At 39.3% G+C, this 19,901-nt stretch overlaps 1 protein-coding gene across 1 annotated transcript; it reads left to right on the top strand.

Annotated features, from left to right (window-relative positions):
- Nucleotides 1-136: 136 nt before the first annotated feature.
- On the top strand, nucleotides 137-19,417 carry LOC119887501 (E3 ubiquitin-protein ligase znrf1-like; the record flags this gene model as incomplete). The annotated part of the gene is made up of 4 exons (XM_038698288.1): nucleotides 137-230; nucleotides 14,571-14,741; nucleotides 17,529-17,621; nucleotides 19,245-19,417. Coding segments are annotated over 3 exons (323 nt in total), but the record flags the coding sequence as incomplete, so codon positions are not given.
- Nucleotides 19,418-19,901: the final 484 nt, after the last annotated feature.

The raw sequence follows: 19,901 nt of genomic DNA, 5'->3' as shown, positions 1-19,901 counted from the left end.
TTCATTATGTAAAGATTTTAAAAGCAGCCTGGTTTAAGGGTGCTTTACAAAAACGGATGATGATGAAGCTGGTTTATTTCAGAGGTCTGAATATATTAGAATTTTTCACTGATGTGTTCTCTGCTGTTCTTCCTAGGATTCAAGTGTCCTGTCTGCTCTAAGTCTGTGGCGTCCAGTGAAATGGAAGTCCACTTCATCATGTGTCTAAGCAAGCCTGCCTCTCTACAACGGTAAGGAGTGCCCTTGTATCTTTCTGTTCTCACCTTCTCTTTATATGACAGGAGGCTACTGTAGATCTGATATTGGGTGGAAAAGCCAGGCTCACTGCTGTGCCAGTAAACGCCAAACTGATTTTGGCTCGGGTTCTTCAAGATGATGTACTGTTTTCATGTTTATTGGTCCCCCCAGTGTTGTGCCCAGTCTCCTCTCACTGCTGCTGTGCTCATAAATATTCACGACAAGGTGGGTGGGTACATACTGACGCGTGTTGTCAAGCTAGTCCTTCCAAAACATGATAAATATGAATGAGGGGAAATGAGGAAAATCATAAAAATTCATAGAAATGAGTTTACACAACCTGCCATATTCAGTCATGCACTCTTGAAACTTGAAAACACAGACACAACTGAGGCTGCCAAGACGCCTAATGGCAATCAACCCCTGCTGGAACATGTAACCTGTTTAGTTTCACAAGATGTTAGTGGTCCCTTCTGAGATGTCTGTGTCTTTTTAGCATTTGGTTTCCATCTACTGGAGCAGCAAGCTACTGGTCTCACTCCAGAAGAAGCCCTAACCGTAACCCTACAGTAGAGACAGAGGTAGCATTAGTTGCCATAGTGTTGTACTGTTGGATATGCTTCAGATGAACTCTGGGATAGATGGCTCATTTAAGCTGCTGTGAAAACCAAGAGCCCCTGAGAAGGTGGTCTTGTTGGAATCCCGACTAATAATATTCACAATCAGTTCTGCTGCTGCATGCTATGACACTAGTGAAGATACATAAACATAAGGCTCAGCAGAGTGCTCAGCAGAAGGAGAGTTTCCTCTGTGGGTCCATGCAACCATATGACTAATTTAAAGTCTACAGCTCTTGATTTGTTAGTCATATGAAATGAAAGCTGTGAAAGCAACCTTAAAACAAATGTGTCACATTTTCTGATCAATAAATGACCACCTTGCCATTTATAGAGAGACAAAATTCTACTCCACTTAACAATAAGTGCTCTTAATTGCAAAATGTTCTAAATACTAATACATTATAAACTGCCTCAAACAGCTTAGCAATACTGTCTATATATGTCTATATAATACTGTCTAATATCTTTATTATTCGTGTTGCTGTTTTCCTTGATTTTATCATATACCTTTTATTTTAAAGGTTCATAGTACCAGAACTTTTAATGTCTTGCATTGTCTTATTGTGTTTATGTTTCATTTAATTCTGACTTGCTGCAAAAAAAGAATCCTCTGAATGAAACTGTGTTAGCATCTGTTCTACTGACATTAGCTCTTAGCTCTGAAAGGATCTTTTGAAGAAAAGCTCAAATAGAAATATGATTCTGGTGATAAGAAGAATTGGTGTCCACTGCACATGACAGTAAAAACTGACCGCTTTGTCAGTTTAATCAGATAAACCCATCATTTGTTAGTTAGCATTTAACAACTACAGCTCCCATGAGTTGCTAGCAGTGCTATCAAAACCTTTTGAGATCTGCAGTTGTTGAATGCAAACACAAAAAACTGTCATTTTTAAAACCTGGTTAAGATGACATGCTGTTCAAATGTTATTAGAGATTATTCAGAGCCAATGGTTTACCAGGGGTAGCATTATATTGATAATTAGTGTGTCCATGTTTTTTATTATCACTTATCAATTACATTTTCCACTGGAACAATCTACAGAAATATAGTTTGTTTAATATTTAAGCCTGAATCCAAGTCTTAGAAAGTCTCAGCCTCTTACATATTACATAGAGGAGATGACCTCTTCTCTTTAATATAAGTGACACAAGTAGGTTATATAACAAATAAAAAAAATGGATTGATGACATTAGTAGTGAATGATTCAGAATCATGGCTGAATACCACCTAAAGAAACTTCGTCCAAAGAACCACAGCAATTAGTGCAAATAAAGAGACAATCAACACAAGGAAGTCCCCTGCTAGTTTTCAGGCTGGGAGGATGAGAAGGAGAACAGAAGAATGATACACCAGCAGATTTGAATGCATCAATAGTGCTGCACAGTTTACTTTACTAAGCAAATCATTGCATATTCCAGATTCCAGAATTTATGGCAATTGTGTCTCTCCAACAGTTTGAATTTTCCTCAGTACTACAGTATTTCACAAATGAATCAGCTGGGATGACTGCCAAAAATGACAGAAACAGCCTTAATATGCTGACCCCAAAGCTTTTAACACACATTACTTGACAAAAGTCTGAGTTCAGAAGCTTGCGGTTTAATTTTAGAATGTAAAGTAGCATTTTAAGATTGTGCTTAGTGTGTCATCATACAAATAAAGTTTGCCATCAATAACCTCGAAGATCAGTGCTCATCGTGGTCTCACTGGGTTTCCATGTGACGTCAAAAGAAAAGCCATTGTAACAGTGTTGGGTGGGGCTGTGGGGCCCAGGCATGTCAGGGTCTTTTATTTTTCTTTATTGATTGTCTGTAGTGCTGCTCTGTGGTGCTCTCTTAGCTCATCTCTCACTCTTTCTCCATGCTGCCCGTCTCTCTTTCTCTATGTTATTCAACCACCAGTTGACTGATTCGTTTTCATGAGCGCTAATTTATTACCCACATAAGTGTTTAATGTTTTGGGGAAGTGATGCCTGCTGTCAGTTGTAGTGAAGGAATACAGCAGATGTTTGGGTATATGATACATCGTGTACATTAAAACATTTGAACTAATACTACCACTAATTCAATATAGCTGATAGCTACGGGTTGTTAGGTAGTATTGCACATCCCACTGTAATTGCATTAGTAACCGCATTAGGAAGAGATCTCTTCACAGTCAGTATGGACAGGAAATGATTTAATTGAACAAAAACTATTTGTTGAAAAATGCAAACGTAACAAACAGGTGAAAAAAATGCCCATCCCGCTTTCTCAGAGCCTGGGGTGATGTGTTCAAATTGCTTGTCCTGGGCCACCAGTTATCATCAGGGCACGGAAAGGTGGCTGTGGTTTGAAGCATGCAAACGTTCAAAAAATGATGCGCTCTGATCCTGATAATGGACATAAACTGCCTGAGAAATATTCATTTTATTTAGAATATTTAAATGCTACATCCCTGTTTGATGCCTGAGTCTGTCAGTCCGTCTCAGCTTTAGTATAGAAAATAAGGATCCAAATTTGAGCCTTTTTAGAAGCCAATTGGTCATACCACCAATAAGACCTGGAAGGATGATGCGAGTTGCTGCTGACTTATAAGACCCATAAGGTCCTAACATCATTCGTGTTTATTGTTACTCTGTGTCCATAGTGACACTCAGAGCTATTTATGAATGAAATAAAAATGTACATAAAGTGCAAAATATGTCAGTAATATGTAAATGCTCCATATAGCACCTTTCTAGTCTTTTTGACCACTTAAAGCATTTTCACTCTACATCTGCATTCACTTTTCACACACACTGGTGGAACAGCCACCAGGGGTTCAGTAGCTTACCCAAGGGTATTTTGACATGCAGCCTGGAGGAGCCAGGGATTGAACCACCAACCTTTTGATTAATGGGCAACCTGCTCTACCTCCTGAGCCACAGCCGCCAAAGATTTATATAGATTTTAGATTTAGATACAGCTGCAGACACACTGTCTACCTTCCAGTCTACTGTTGAATATCTTGAGCAGGCTGCTCTTTTAATTATGGCCTGGGCTGCCACTCCTGGCTGCTTGGAGACACAGGATTGACAGCAGTCATGTCTGTTCATTGCCCGGAGCAAGTGGGTGATTGACAGTTACTTGTTTGACTCAAGACTGTGCACATGTATGTCTGATCTGGAGCCTGAAGGTCACCTTGAAGAAGTCTGTGTTTGTTTGCGTATGTGTCTGCATTGTGGGGGCGGTGTTGTTTCTGGGGATGCTGATCATGTAACCACACAGACGCAATCATGTAAAGTTGTTAGAGGGAGGGAGAGGAGAAAAAGTAATTTTACAGCTCCACAAATAGCGGTCAACTAAAGGCCCACAAGGCCAGGGCAGTAAAAAAAATCATGTAAGTTTCAAGCTGGCAGCTGAATTCAGACTGTGAGGCGAAAGAAGACTGAGTGACAGAGACTGAGAGAGGAGAGTGAAACTGTCTTAAGGAAGATGGGATCCAGAGTGATGGAGTGCCCCGATGGCTGATAACGGATGAGAGGAGAGAGGGTAAAAGGAGAAAGACTCCTATAATTCCTCTCTTTTTTCTAAGGCTCTGTCTGTCCTGTCACTCTTTATTTCCAGCAAATTACTCTCTCTCGTTCTCCCTCTGTCCTTCTCTCCTCTACGTGAGTCTGCTTGTCTGTCCGGCTCTGTTCCCGCTGTGTAATCTCTCTGTAATTTCTCTCTGTCTTTTTTCCCTCTCTCTCTCTCTCTCTCTCTCTGTTCTCTTGGGTTTTTGAGACCCACAAAACGGGCCGAGCTGCAGAGCTTATCTCGTTTCCCAGCATTCTCAGGGGTCTCTTGTCAATCACCTGGGCCTACTGACTGTCGCACATCAGCACATCTCTGAGCAAGGTCGTTACACATACACACATTTACTGTACAATAGATGCAGGAATTTAATCAGACTCTTAAAGGACTGACTTTGTGGGAATTTAGCCCAACAGATTTTAGCTTAAAGCCATCTGCATACATGCACTACTTGTCTGCTGAATGTTAATGCAGTGTATTACAGTGTATTACAGAGCCACAGTGGTGTTTAACTTACATTTAGTATAGTTTATGTTCATACACGTTTTACATATAGTTTGTCTTTCTGTCAGCCCCTGCTTAATTTCACTATAGTATGAAAATCACTTGCTTCTGTGTTTTCTTTTACTTTCCAAATTCCAAGACAACAGCATTTGCAGTCAGGAATTGATTCATGATTTTAACAAAGTTAAACGATGAGTAGTTTGTGGGCACAGAACAAACTACAGACATTTTTCCCATGAAAATATACATGTGCAACAGTGCATCATCGTAACCTGGTTTCATCCATATCCACAAAACTCACCAACGCTCTCTCCTAAAATGATTTTCCCAATTTCTTAGCTGTAATATACATTACCGGAATTGTAGGATGCAGTCTCAGCCTCTGCTGCATTCATTTTCACTTTTTACAGTCTGTCTTTCACACCGTGCAGCATTGTGGAAGTGCTAAGGCCCCATCCATACTACGAAACAAATACGATCTCCGTCCCCGCCAGCGTTTTAGCTGCGTATCAGAGTTGATCTCCATCTATACAAACGACTGAAAACGCCCATCTGGTGGTCGTTCACATACACTGGGCATGCGCGTGCCGGTGTAAACATGAAGTAGATGGTCTATTCTGTAGTTACAGAAGATTTGGCAAAAGAATAAAGTACTAGAGATGAAGAACCACATCAGATTTTTTTGCATGGACCAATAACGAGCTGGGACTGTTACTGAATGTAACACGGGAGTTAAAAGCTGCTGTGATGCGGAAACCAGACTGGGAGTGTCAAAAGTAAATACGGCTACATGCTCAGTACAAGTGTAGACTGTAAGTGTTATTTGCACGGTACAGAATATTTTAATAAAAATACCAAATCAGAAACTCTGTCAGCAGCATCCTGTTTCTGCTTTGCATGACTAATAAGACCCAATCAGAGAGCCAAGTGTGAGCGTCTGCGTCATCGTTTCTAAAGTCCTCCGTTTTTGCCCGTCCCCACTTAAAATGCTCTCCAGAGTTTTAAAACAAAAACAGTGTCGGCAGTGTTTTCAGACTTCTCCGTTTTAGCTGGACGGGAGGTGCAAACGTAGCAAAATTCAGTATGTGGATGGAGCCTAAATCCCCCCGAGTAGGCTACTCTGCTATTTGACTGTTATAGTCCTTCAAGAAATTGTAAACCACTGCTCTAAACAATTTATTATTTTATCTGTGTGGTGTGGTTAAATACTAAAAACAGCACATTTACATAGGATGGAGATGCTGAGAGACTCCTGACATTTTCACTGCATACCAAAATCAACTAGGGGAAATTATTTCACAAATGATGCTAAATGTTCCATCTTTGCTGCTCTGAATGAACAGACACAAACCAGTTTGTGGGTCTCTCTGCTTGCCTACTGTGTGTGTCTATGTGTTGATGCAGGCATACCGCGCATTAGTTTATGTGAAGCAGGTGAGGGTTATAGGTAGCACACTGAGTCCACGTGAGCTGACCACTGGATCTTTTCTGGGCTTTGACTTTGCATGATGATATTTTAATGCCTCCCACTAAATATAGCCCACATGCACAGAGAGAGGGAGAGGGGGCCACACACAGAAGCAAGGGGGCTGGTATGGAGACACAGAAAGCAAGAAAGTGCATGTGTTAGAGAGATAAAGGTAAAGAGACATGCAGTTTGCCTCTTGCAGCTCAGGTCACCGCAGGGCACAGAAAGATACAAGAAAAAGGGAATTGAGTGCTGTGATTCAGAGAGGCAAAGAGCGACTCCTCTAACTCATAATTGATGTGAAGGTGTTGGTTGCCAAATGTCTTTTGGCAAGCCAGCAATGGGGAGAGACAGCTGAAAGTCAAGAGGGAAACAGGGGCAAGTGAGGAGAGGGCTGATGATTGAGGGAACGGGGAAAGTCAGCAAGACCTGAGAGCACACACACACACAGATTTATACTTGTCTTATGCCATTTCTTCAGATTCTGATCATATTCTCATTGGTTACGTATGCCTAAGGATGTAAATGTCAGTCAGTCCATCCATCTGTCCGTCTGTAAATTTGTCAGTTTCAACACTTTATCCAGAGAAGGATATCTTGGCAACTACTGTCACACTGCTATAACATTTAACATTTTCATGGTTCCCAGAGGATAAAACCAAATGACTTTGATGACCTTCTGTCCTTTCTCCGAGTACCTAGAGGAGGCTAAGATTGCCATGAAACTTTCTTTCAGCACAGCCATGCTCCCCAGAGGGTGAACCATTTTTATGTTCACCCTCGGAAACACTCCATAAAATGTTCCTCTTGTGCAGAAAATTGCAACTTTTCACTTTACCACTCTCATTAGCGTCACTTCAAGCAGCAACATGCCGCTGTTTTCAGTGAAAAAGCTCGGCTAAATGCTCTGGACATTACCTTGACAGCATCGGTCGACAGGGACAGGTACAGACGTGAGATAGTTAGCGACTAGATGGTGAACATAGTGGAACATTTAGCTGCTAAAAAGCCAGATGCAGATTAAACCATGATAATGTCCCCATCATGAAGCTTGCTGAGCATGTTCATGCTCCCAATGGATAAACACTTTTGATTTCAGTTACCCCATTAACTTTTCTCCAACACAAGCTTCAAGATAGACTGTAAGAATAGAAAAATCTGAGGCTGCCCTTCCAAGAAGAATGACTGCAGAAAGTGCCACAAATGAATTGAGTGTCTCAACAACTACTGGATGTATTGTCATGAAGTTTGGCGCACACATTCACTTTCCCCTCAGGATAAATTGTAATTTCCACTGCTAATGAACAAGTCAAGTTTGGTCTGACACGTTTCAGATGAATGAAGGAATCTGCAATCAGTAGTTGATGTATGTACAAGTTTTCCATTACGGTATCCTTCACAGCTAAGTACTTTCTGCTGATATGTGACAAGGTTAAAACTGACTCTGCATTGGCCGGAGTTGAGCCCAGACCTCCAGCGTGGCAGGCAAGAATTCTATCACTGAACCACTGATGCTTGAAAAAGCTAACCTGTAAGGGTTTCTGGTGGAATTCTCACTTGGCCTCTGTGGCGGTGAGAATCCTACCACTGGACCACCAACGCTTAGTGAACTAGTCTAACGTGGAATGACACTCTTTCAGGATTGAAGACACACCTGCTATTTGGCCAGTTTCAAATCCACATGCTTCAAACAATAAAAGCCTTCAAACACACTTCCTCAGTCATCTTGATCTTGACCGGATAGCCATCAAATTGTGTATTGTGTAAGTTCATGGTCCCCTCAGGATACATTGTTATTTCCAATGCTAACTTGGCCTCCGTGGCCATGAAACAGCTCTTGTCTGTTATTATAAAGATTGCAAATATAAAGACAAAACATATGGGTTACAGAATGGATTAGCACACGCAGGTAGCAGGGTTGTCTGAGCTACGGAGAGAGCTGGAGGTGAGTAAAAAGTGTTTTGCGGTGAAAAAGTAGCTGCCTGCTCTCATTGGCTGGATGAAGATGTCGAGTTGGCTGACTCTTCTAGATATTTGGCAGATTTGGCAGATATCTGGCAGACGTCGGCGATGTGTCAGATATGTGTCGGGTGCCGTTTTGATGCGTCGTGTAGTTCACATATAACAACTGGCGACCACCAGTCGACCGCTGATTTCCCCACGTTCACAGCCTGACGGTCGTCAAGCTCGGCGAGCGGCAAATCGGGCTAAAAATCGCTCTTTACAAGTTGCAGTCTCCGGTTGTTGTGCTGTTCTAGTGGGCATGGACCAACAACATATTTTGTGCTTTTATTTGGAGGACCACTATATTGTTAGTTATCTTCAACACTTTCATATGAGCATTGCAGATACTCAGTGACCACTACACTTTAAGACTATTCCTTAGTATTGTACAGAATGTTGTACTGCATGACCTAGTTTCAGGTCCAAAAAACTGGATATCGAGTCACATGCTAGTACATAAGCAGCCAAAAGCTCCCTTATGTATCTTCAAGATCAGGACAGGCTTCATAAATGAACAGTAAAATTTCCTAATCAGCTCTAGAATTCATCGGGAGTCAGTGGAGGTTAGTTAAAACAGCAGTGACATGCTCCTATCTGATCCAGTTAAAAGCCTTGCAGCTGCATTTTGCATTGCAATCGATGTAGAGAGTTTTGGCTGAGGCGGGACAATGATGAGTTAGGGCTCTAACTTTATCCATGACCTCATTTTTTAAAGATTTCACGGGTGAAGGAAACAAGCATCAACAACACTCTTCACTTGATTATTAAAGCTGGGGTCAGATGTTGACTTTAGATTTAATACACTTTGCACTCGCCGTCAAACGGGATGCGGACTTTTTGGGAGTTGAATAATCTCTGAGCGTTTCCTGCTTGGATTTGAATGCTAGATATTTGAGGAAGAGGAAGAGGAGGAGTAGAGCTGCTGTGTTGTTATCAGACAGTGTATGTAGATTCCTGCAATTTAATCCGGAGACTCTGTTGGAGAGTTGCTGGGTGTTTTCAGGGGGTTGACGGAGGACAGAGGGATAGAGGGATGTGCTACAGTGAACACTAGAATAAAGGAGGGGGGTCAAAAGAGCAGAGAAAGATAGAGAGAGGAAGGAGAGAGGGAGGAGGAGAGAGGGGTTATGGGAGTTTGTTGAGGAACTAAGCTGATTTGCAGTCAGAGCATATGTGTTCTGTCTCTTATTCCATCTCACAGTCTACCCCCTCTTCTTATTGGCCCCAAAAAGAGGATTTATTTTGTATCAAGGCAATAATGTGTGACATTTTCATATGAATAAATGTTAATGTTGGTTCCCTCTGTGGCAGTGCAATAGTGATTGAACATCTATCCAGTTGGGTTGTAAAGCATGCATTTATTCAAGTGCTGTAATTCTGTCACTTTATTACAATTTCATTAGGCTGTACTTCATATGACAGTGATCTTTTTGCAGATACAGGTTATTATTCTAAACACTGTAAAAACAGACCCTTTTTCACAATTACAAACAATTATGACATAGTTTACTGTGAATTTTTAGCAATACAAGCTGCGTGGCTCCAGTGATGGCAATGTTGGCGTGTTGGTCCACCTTTGACCAGACTGAAATAGCTGAAAAAATCATTGTCAATAAATTTAATTGTCCCGATGAATGCTAACAACTTTGGTGATCCCCTGACATTTCTTCTAGTGCCACCATGAGGTTCACATTTCTTTTTCTGTGTCTTTGGTATCCATGTCCCCTAATAAGATTAATTGTAAAACTCTGGTGATCTTTTGACTTTTCATCTCTTGACCAAATTCCTGCAGAACTAATGACAAGGAGGCAGGCAGAAACCAAATCCAAAAGGCACAGGTAATAATCTCCATAAATAATAAGTCCATAAATCCGAAAAGAAGTCAAGAAACACGGGAAGAGAACACAAGAGGCAACAGCAACCCTTGACAATATACGAGACGACTAACACTAAACAGCGGGATGACACAGTCTTAAACACACAAGAGGGAAGTGATTAATGATACCGATTTCAATATTTGAGGATTTTAATATCCGACATGCCGATATTATTTTTTCCCCCTTCTTTTCAGTAACAAACAACATGAACAAAGATAATTCCTAACATTTGTTGTTATGAGACCTCACCAAGATAACATAACAAAATGCACAAATGAGTACACAGTAGTACAACAAAAAATATATTAAAGTTTTGATAAATAAGAGTCAAAACTACAAAAATATTTAAAGATTCATTGTAAACTATAGAGTACTACAACTAATGAACATTAAAAGAAATAGTGTATGTCACCAATTGTGTGGGGCTGCCGAACAGAAGCTATAAATGATATAATACTAATATACTACTACTAGTACTAACAATAATAATAATACTATATATTTATCATGTCATTACAATTATTATATTACATTATAATGATAAACAGGGCTCTCCCAGATGGGCAATATATTATTTGTCATGTAGTTATTACCTCATAATCTGCCACAAGGACTATTGTCAGTGTAGCATATTCACATTTATCCCATTACCAGCACTCTTTAATTCTATCCAAAGATTCACAATTTTTTCAACCACCGTTTATGATACAGTGAGCCAGAGAAACACTGCTCTTGAATGCATCTAATACTACATGACTGTCTACAAAAGGACCTTCAAATTTGAGATTTCACCTATGGATATCACGTGTTGCACATTTGAAAGAGGAGCCAGATAGCTTTGTATGGCAGGAAGCTGTTTTAGATACTTGTTCAGCTCACGTTTATTTACATGTCCCCTCTGGTTTAATCGTTTCCAACGTACCGACTGTAACTACAGACAAGCGACTCGCAGATATATTTAGATTATATTTAGAAACACTATAGTTTAACTGCTCATTAACGTTAGCGCTCTTCCACTGATAAACATGGCATTAGCTAGCTGATTGTGTTGTGGTGCAGCCAGGTTATCAGGGGAGTTGCAGAGCGCCCTCTGGTGGGAAAACTATGCAACACTCGAGACATGAGTGAAAGATCCGACTCTGTTTTTTTTAAATTGCTAATAGTCTTTAATAGTTTAATAGTCTTTGATCTAATCAGTTGTTACTAGTAAAACCGGAATAGTTTCTAGTAGCTAATGGAATAGTTACTAGTAACTAGTAAATAAGTCATAGTAGCTTTAAAATAGCGACTAGTAAGTTTTATGGAATAAATTTGAAAATGGCTTGCCATAGTAATTCGATTCTTTGAATTCTTTAATTCCCACATTGTTTACACCCTGTTTATTAGCTGGCAGTTTTCTTTACTGCCTTGTAAGGCACATTTCTATGTTTCTTGCGTTACCGCCACCAACTGTCAATTAGTGGAATAGAAAACAAGCAGCAGAATATGTATCCCATCTCATCATGGGTGCATGTGTGTCCTGGTGTGTATAGATCACTGCTAGATCATCAACTCATCAGATGGATTATCAGTTTTCTGTCACCAACAGAACTTAGAGGTCATAAATGGTCTAGCATTCAAATCCTTTGTCCTACCAGCTTCCAGGGCTGTATCCTTGTTCTCCCTTATTCTTTTATCTTATATACAGATGATTGACATAATAAATACAAATATCTCCATATTGTGAAATGTGTTGATGACAGTGTTCTTCCATCTCCTCTTTGTCAGATAAATCACATGGGCCCATACAGCTATAGATCATTAGATTAGATTTAAATGTATCCATGCCCACAGAAATGATCATTTTACCAAATGACAGCTGCTTTACATTCCTTTGTCAAAATTAATTACAAGGTGTCATTAACCTCAGCTCCAAAACTATTGGTAAACCACAGGTCTCTTTCTCACATAATACTGAACATGTCCTTAAGAAGGTAAATATGATTATCAGTGACCTCACACATATTCTTTATGAATTCTTCAAGCTAATTCCATAATTGCTTTTTACATTACCTGCATGTAAAACCAATATAAGGATGTTTGGTTTTATTGCAGAAGCCGAAAGGCTTGTGAAAATCCTTAATTAAAGTGATGGTCAGTGAACGCTGTCTGTGCACTGATAAAATTTGCCTTTATGGTCTTGGAAACTGTTGGTCATCACTTTTCTTAAATCTTTACACTCAGATTTGTATGTGTTATTGTGTTGTGTATATGTGTGAATGAATTGTTTTGCGTGGTTTTATGCTTGCAAACCAGCTCACCTTAAATAATGGGCTTTAAGGGAGAAATAAAGCATTTTGAATCGAATTGAATACCTACCATGAGTGAGCAGACAAAGAGAAAAGTAATGAGTAATGAGCAGTCAAAGAAGGAAAAAAACTTGCAATAAAATATGCCAAGTCAGTTCAGCAACAAAGATGACAAGAAAAAAAGAAACAAGCTGATATTTGGTGATGAGCTGCGACCAGCTCAGCTCTGAATTGACTCACTGTGGATTAGAAGCTAGGGTTTCTGCTTCTGCCTTACCAACCAGCCAATATCAAACCGGAGCAGCAGCTGGCTGCAGAGTCTTTGTAGCTGTGCCCCACAGAAATAACACGTTGTACTATGTCATCTGCTATAGTTTCAGGTTTTTAGGTTTAGTGTTGTAAGTATAAAAGGAGTCTGTTTAAACAAGTCACTTAACTACACTAAAGACACAAACAGAGGAAAAGAGAATCTGCATGTGATGGAACGCAGCGATCGATCAGTGACAAGTGATGTGAATAACAAATGAAAATGTACGGGAAGTGTTAAATGATAGATGAAACCAACGGAAAGCCAAGCTTGTGGTGATAAACTTGCAACAGTGACAAACATGCCTGAGACCGCAGCCATGTGAGCGGCTGTTAAAATCAGCGTGGACTCGGTGCGTGCAGGCCTTTTTTAATACAGTTTATGTGCAGGCACATAAGGGAAAAAAGGCATGCTCTTCTCTTTCTTTCGGTGTGTTGCTTGCGTGTTTTGCTGCAAGCAAAACCATACAAATAGTAATTATTTGCTGGGATCTGGTTACAAAAAGTATCGACTGAAGTACTGGTTTGAATGGAGACGATCGATTCTTCTCGAACTGGGCTACTGTAGGCCTACTGTTTCAGGAGATACCATAAAGGTATCGAGTAGCGATACCCATCCCTATAGCTGTCTAACCAACAGTTTTAATATTGTTATGTTTGTTTATGAATTTGTTCCTTCATACACTTCATGCCACCTACCACCGAAATACAGCAAATAATTGAACTGTACAGGCCTTTCACTCTGGTGCCAGCAGCTGAATGTAACACAGAGGTTCAGAGGTTAGCCCCCAAGTTAGCTACAACTAACAAGCAGTCTGTTACACAAGTAATATTTATTTGCTTTTCATTAATTTATTTGTTCCTTTAGTATATTTTCATTTCTATTTTAGGTGTAGGGTGTATATATTTTCTAAACTTAAGAACTTTGGTATTTTTTATTGTTATACGTCTGCATTGGTTGGCATATTGCATGTGTACTGGTGAACTGATTTATTGATATGCTGTACATGTAAGTGCAATATATATATATATATATATATATATATATATATATATATGGTCCACTTTTCCCTAAAGCAGCAATTTTGAAAGCTGTCTGTGTTCAAAGGCCTGAAGACTCACTTCCTTAGTCAGCTTCTTTCTCTCTGAATTAAAACAATTTAAAACAATTTTGGTCAGTTGACTTTTTTTGCATTTCTGTTTTTCTCAAATACAAAAGGTTGATGTCATGTACTTCTGCACCAATCAGGATTTAACAACATTTAAATCTGAGTCCGATGACAGTTTGAGGGTTGTTCGGTTACTGTCAGTCAAGTCTGATTAAACCACACCCAGAGAGTTTCAACTGTTTCAGTTTTCAACTGTTAAACATGTAATAAATAGTTATCCTGTAAACTGTATTTTAAATACTTATATAGCCTTATACTGTACATAGACTATTCAAGACTTTTAAGAGGCTGCATTCATTACAGTAAGTAGATTTTTGGAAATAAAAATATCCAGTGGTGAATTTCCATGTGATGGACGCTGTTATTTTTCTACAGTGGAAACAGACTCCAGGCTCCTAATTCATCTTGAAACTCCTTGTGCATTTTCATCGATACTAGCAAAATCTACCCACTATATCTACTTTGTGTAATGCACCAACCTGCTCTCCTTACTGCTCTCTGCTGTGTTTGATATTCTGTTGGAGTCTGAAATTGTGGCTGTCTGGTGAATACTGATACACGTTCTGCCCTGTGTGTGTGTGTGTGTGTGTGTGCGCGCGCGCATGTGCGCCTGCCACTTTAGATGATGTGTTGGCGAGGGATGCCGGTGAGTGTGTGATATGTCTAGAGGAACTGCAGCAAGGGGACACCATAGCCAGACTGCCGTGCCTCTGCATCTACCACAAAAGGTGACACACACACACACACACACACACACACACACACACACACACACACACACACACACACACACCAAGAGATTTGAATCACTGCCCGTTATATCATTTTGCACTTCTTCTAATTAAATCCACTTACTGCACTCCAATAAAAACATTCCTTAAATATGAACAGTACTTGTTGCCTTTGATTTAGGGGTTATTCATATTATATCACTGGGAATGAAGGTGCTGCGTGTAGCATTTCTAAACATCGATACATCACTGTCAGATTAACTGTGACAGCTTTGGATAATTACCATAAACAAATGAGAGCAGACTGCACACACTAAACACACTAAAAAGATTGTTTCATATGCATCACCTGAAAACCCTGCTTGCTATGTATAAATAGCACCCTCTTCCTGTTTTTTGTTTTTGTTTTTTTTAGCATGAAGCAATTTGGCCAATTTCCCTTTAATATATTTTATATATTTAACATAAGCCCAGACAGCTCTAATAGAGGTTTCCAATTTTAGGTGATCGTCTTACGTGTCTTTAAGCTCACTCTGTACCTTTAAGCTCAAATCTGTCAACACAAACTAGAAATAATGTTTGAAGGACTTAAACAGTGTTGTGCATTTAGACATAGCTTCATTGTGTAAGTATGAGTTTACTGTAAGCTTATGAGTTCAGGTTTATGGGCAGTATAATTACTAAAGCACTGGGCTTAAAAAATACTTGCCTTGAAATCACAGTCACATCCATTTATGCTGCTTTTTATTTTTATTTCTGCTTCACCACATTTCAGAGGGAAATAATGTACTTTTTACTACAATTTACTACACATTGCAGAGTAATATGGATTGATCATGCACCCATGTATGAGGATATGTTTTTATTAGAATTAGTATTTGAAAGCCAGCATTAATATTCTTGGTTCCAATGTAAATGAGGTTTGCAGAGGTTCTTCCAAACATGTTGGATGGCTTTGTCTGCTTTGAAAACTTTGAAAACAAAATCCCACCCATTGTATTTTAGGTACTTTACTTGGCTACTTTATATTACTATTCCACCACATTTCAGAGGGAAATGATGTACTGTTTACTAAACCCAGCTTATCTAACAGTTAGAGTTACTTTACGGAAAAGACTGACTGGATTCCACACATGTTTGAGTCTGTTATGATTTATATTGCACCACATTAGCAGTAGTATCCTGTATTAATAATGATTATAATACATTTTATTTCTTTATCGCTTTTCAAGATACTCAAAGACACTTTACAATAAAACCGGAATATTATGGGGTTGCAATGCAAAAGTGGCTTTTAGAGGATACCTTGTTTCAAAAAACAGTTGAAATCAGTTGAAAAAGGCACAGCCATAGAACTGTTTTATTTTACTTTACATTTTCTGTGACTTTATATTTCTACTTCACAAAACTCTAGAGAGACATTTTGTACTTCTTTCTAAACTACAAGTTTCTGACAGTCAATGTAATGTTGCGGGTTAAGACTGATTGAATTTCACTTATGTATGATGGGTAAGTTGTAACTGCAATTACAATTTGCATTCACATTAGCATTAGCATTATATCCTAGGTACCTCGAAATGAGGAATATATTTTATTATCATACTGCATCACTTAATATTGAAATGAATCCATGTCAGAAACATTTAAAATTTTAAGTGAAGTACCCTAATTAATATCTGTTATTGTTGTTATCACAACACATCAGTGACGTGGAAATTTGATTCATTTTAAGATTTGCTTGTTATTGTCATTATTCCAATGTGCTTCATCAGGATGATTGAATAAAATATAGATTTATTGATTAGACATGTTTTTGATATTTATTTTGGATAAATTGTTATGTTAACTGAGTAATAGGCAACTTTTCTTTCTTTAGAGTAAACAAATTAGTCGTTAGATTAATCGACTTAAAAAATAATCGATATTTACAGCCCTACTGATTGGGTCTTGCAAAGCAGAAACACAATGCTGCTGACTGGGTTTTGACATCATATTTTTATTAAAATATTCTGTACTGTGCAAATAACACTCATCTGCCTACACCTGTACTGTGCATGTCGCTGTTTACTTTGCAACAACTCTGAGTTTGTTTTCTGACGCCACACTCCCGTGTTAGAGAACTAACAAATCAAGCGGGTATCCAACACCTTGATAACGATCCCACAGAGGTTAAATAGCTGGGCCTCCCTGCTGTGAAGTCAGAACTGGAGAAGCCTCTTGGATGAAAGGCGAAACATCTTTGAGTATTTTCAACCAAGTCCAGTTGTCCTTGATTTCAACCCACCTTAGATGTATATAATAGCATTTTTTACTAAACCCCATATATCAGTCAGCTATGTAGTTAATTACTTTGCAGATAAAGATTTTACATGCTTTAAAAATCAGATCTTTTGCTTTACATAAAACCACCCAACAGTATATAGTGGTGTAACACTGCTGTTATGTTTCCCTCTGGTCTCATTACATGTGTATACACTATTGTGTATGTTCTAATGTGGGAGTGCATGGAGGCCTTCCAACATGCCTACGTGTTACTTTAGCAACAATCCTCTGTGGTACTGAAACCAATTAAGACTACAGTATAATTCAGTTCTTATGTCTTTATCAAATGTCTATTGATTTTATTTTATTATTCCCTCTGTTATTATTATTTTGACTATGACTTTTTATTAGCCCTGATGACTGACCTTTGATGAGTCAACTGAGTCAAATGTTTTTCCTAAGTGTCATCTGTATTTGCAGCTTGTCTTTTGACAAACTAACTTAATGTCTCTGTGTATCCAGCTGTATAGACTCATGGTTTGAGATCAATCGATCCTGCCCCGAACACCCCTCTGACTGACTGACCACCAGGCCCACTATGAATACTCTTTCAAGGTGAGACACACAGCACATGCACACCACTGTCTGAATGCTAATTATTGCAAGTATAAGACTTTGCATACAAAGATGTGGTTAATTCACTGTATTCCTCCATTAGTATGATGGATTTGATGGATTTGACTGGATACAAATTCATTGTAGAAATAATGACTTATAATTTTAAGATTAATGTTTCAATTTTGAAGGTGAGAAATTTAAATTTGTACAGCACCTTTCAAAGACCAAGCTGTGCCAGGTTATAAAACTAGCTACAATAAAAGATAAAACAGAGAATTGCACATTTTAATACTGTAACAAGAGTCTACAGCCATGCTAGCGGCTCTGTGAAGCTGTACAGCACTGCTTTGGGACAAATGCTAACGTTAGTATGCTAACACGCTCGTAATCAAAATGATGATCAAGCTGATGTTACGAAGGTGCGTTTGCAATGTTCACCATCTTAGTTTAGAGTGTTAGCATGCTAACATTTGAGAATTAGCAACAAACACAAAGTTCCACAGAGTAGGGCTGTGCAATTAATCAAAATTTCCAACAATTATGAAAGCAAGTTAATAAAAAATTAAAATCATCCCTGAACCGCATGCTGTTTCACAATGACACTCGTTTTGTCTTGTGTTATAAATCCAGCGCATCCTTTCCTTTACAGCGGCGCCCCCCCTAAAAGACCAAACTCCCTCTCAGCAGCTGTGATGTTTACTTCAGCTCAAGCTGAGATGACGGGGTTAAAACTGCTACAAGTTGCTAGTCACCATTATGAGATTCAGCCTATGGCATTTTACCTCATACATTAGCCTAGCGGCTAGCGGACTTTTCCTCTCCCCTTTGCAATTTACATAACAATTTGTGCTTATACTAAACCAGGTGTGTTAAGCCTTGCTTTACCTGGTTCGTGCTTGTAAAATATTCTCTGTGTCCCCGTCTTCTAACGTATTACTGGATTTATACTTTCCTCTCCATTGGTTTAAGTAACTGCATCTCCCGAATGAACTGAATTTCAGCGTTGTAACATAACGAGGTGTCGTCAACTCAAATACTTCACCTGTCACCTGCTCTGCTCCACTCCATGGTCCACACACACACATAGCGGTGCTTTCTTAGTCTTGGCTCTACGATGCTGTTTAAACTTTGATTACTTTTTCCCATTTCAGGGATATTTTGGATAATGCATACTTTAAAAAAAAATGAAGCATTGAATTTAAAAGTTCAATAAATGCATGATGTTTCCTGAGTCAATCAATACTTCGTGATTCATTTATGACCAAAATAATCGTGATTATGATTTTTGCTATAATTGAGTAACCCTACCGTCGAGCCAAGCCTAGCATGTCTAAAAATAACATACACGGACTAAAATTAGAGTTAAAGATACCCAACATTGATAAACTTGGTCTTTTTTGTTTGTTTGTTGAAAAAGTAATATATCCATACACTCTCTTTCTGTGGTACACTCTTATACTCATATACAGAGTTTCTGTTAAATTACACAAATGACTAAATCTAACCATTTTTCATCTATTAATATGTTGCTTTGTAAACCAGATATAACTACAAGCCACGCATCATTTTTCCCCCTCTGTCTGTTTGTCTGTGCCCGCCTCTCCTCCTCTGTGCCTCCAGGACATCTCGTGGTCCTGCCATGGATATCTGGACACAGACGCAACCAAATCTGATGAAACAATCAAAGCGATCAACACGTACTTATTCTGACAGATTCTATCATCCTAACCAAGATAATTATTCCTCGTGAACTGAACCAAAAAAAAACGTGAAACCTTCGTACATTAAAGGCCCCTCCCACCTCAGCGCTCCATTTAACATCTGCTGAAGAGACTGCTTACAAACCCGGCCCAAGCGCCCTTCCATCCCTCCCTTCCACTTTCCAGGCTAACAGAGTCCCTTACAGGGCTTCATCGGCCTCAGCTCCCCCTCTAACTCAAGTGGCCAGTTGCTTCCCTGATGTGCTCAGGTCATCGCAGGCCTCCAGCAACTGGCCTTCCATCTTCTATCTGGATCCAGGCCTGTCAGTCACTGGTGTCCAGCCCTTCCATGGCCTTAACTTGGGAGAGGAGAGGAAGTAGAGCAGGGAAGGGGGCAGGAGGGAAGAGGAAGAAAGCCAAACAAGGAAGACAATGAGGATCAGAGGGAGGAGGAGGAAAACGACGAATGAAGGATTGTTGAGTTGCAGAAGCTTGCTTTGAGAAACAGACTTGTACATTATTTGGTGGGCTTCTCATCTCAGGACTCCAACTTTGTGACGTCCTCTCAAAACAGAAA

Source organism: Micropterus salmoides, unplaced genomic scaffold (genome assembly GCF_014851395.1).
Source record: "Micropterus salmoides isolate LMB-PRFRI ecotype aquatic unplaced genomic scaffold, ASM1485139v1 Ms_hic_scaffold_4202, whole genome shotgun sequence".
In the NCBI taxonomy this organism is placed as follows: Eukaryota; Metazoa; Chordata; class Actinopteri; order Centrarchiformes; family Centrarchidae; genus Micropterus; species Micropterus salmoides.
This window is presented reverse-complemented; position numbering and strand designations above follow the sequence as displayed.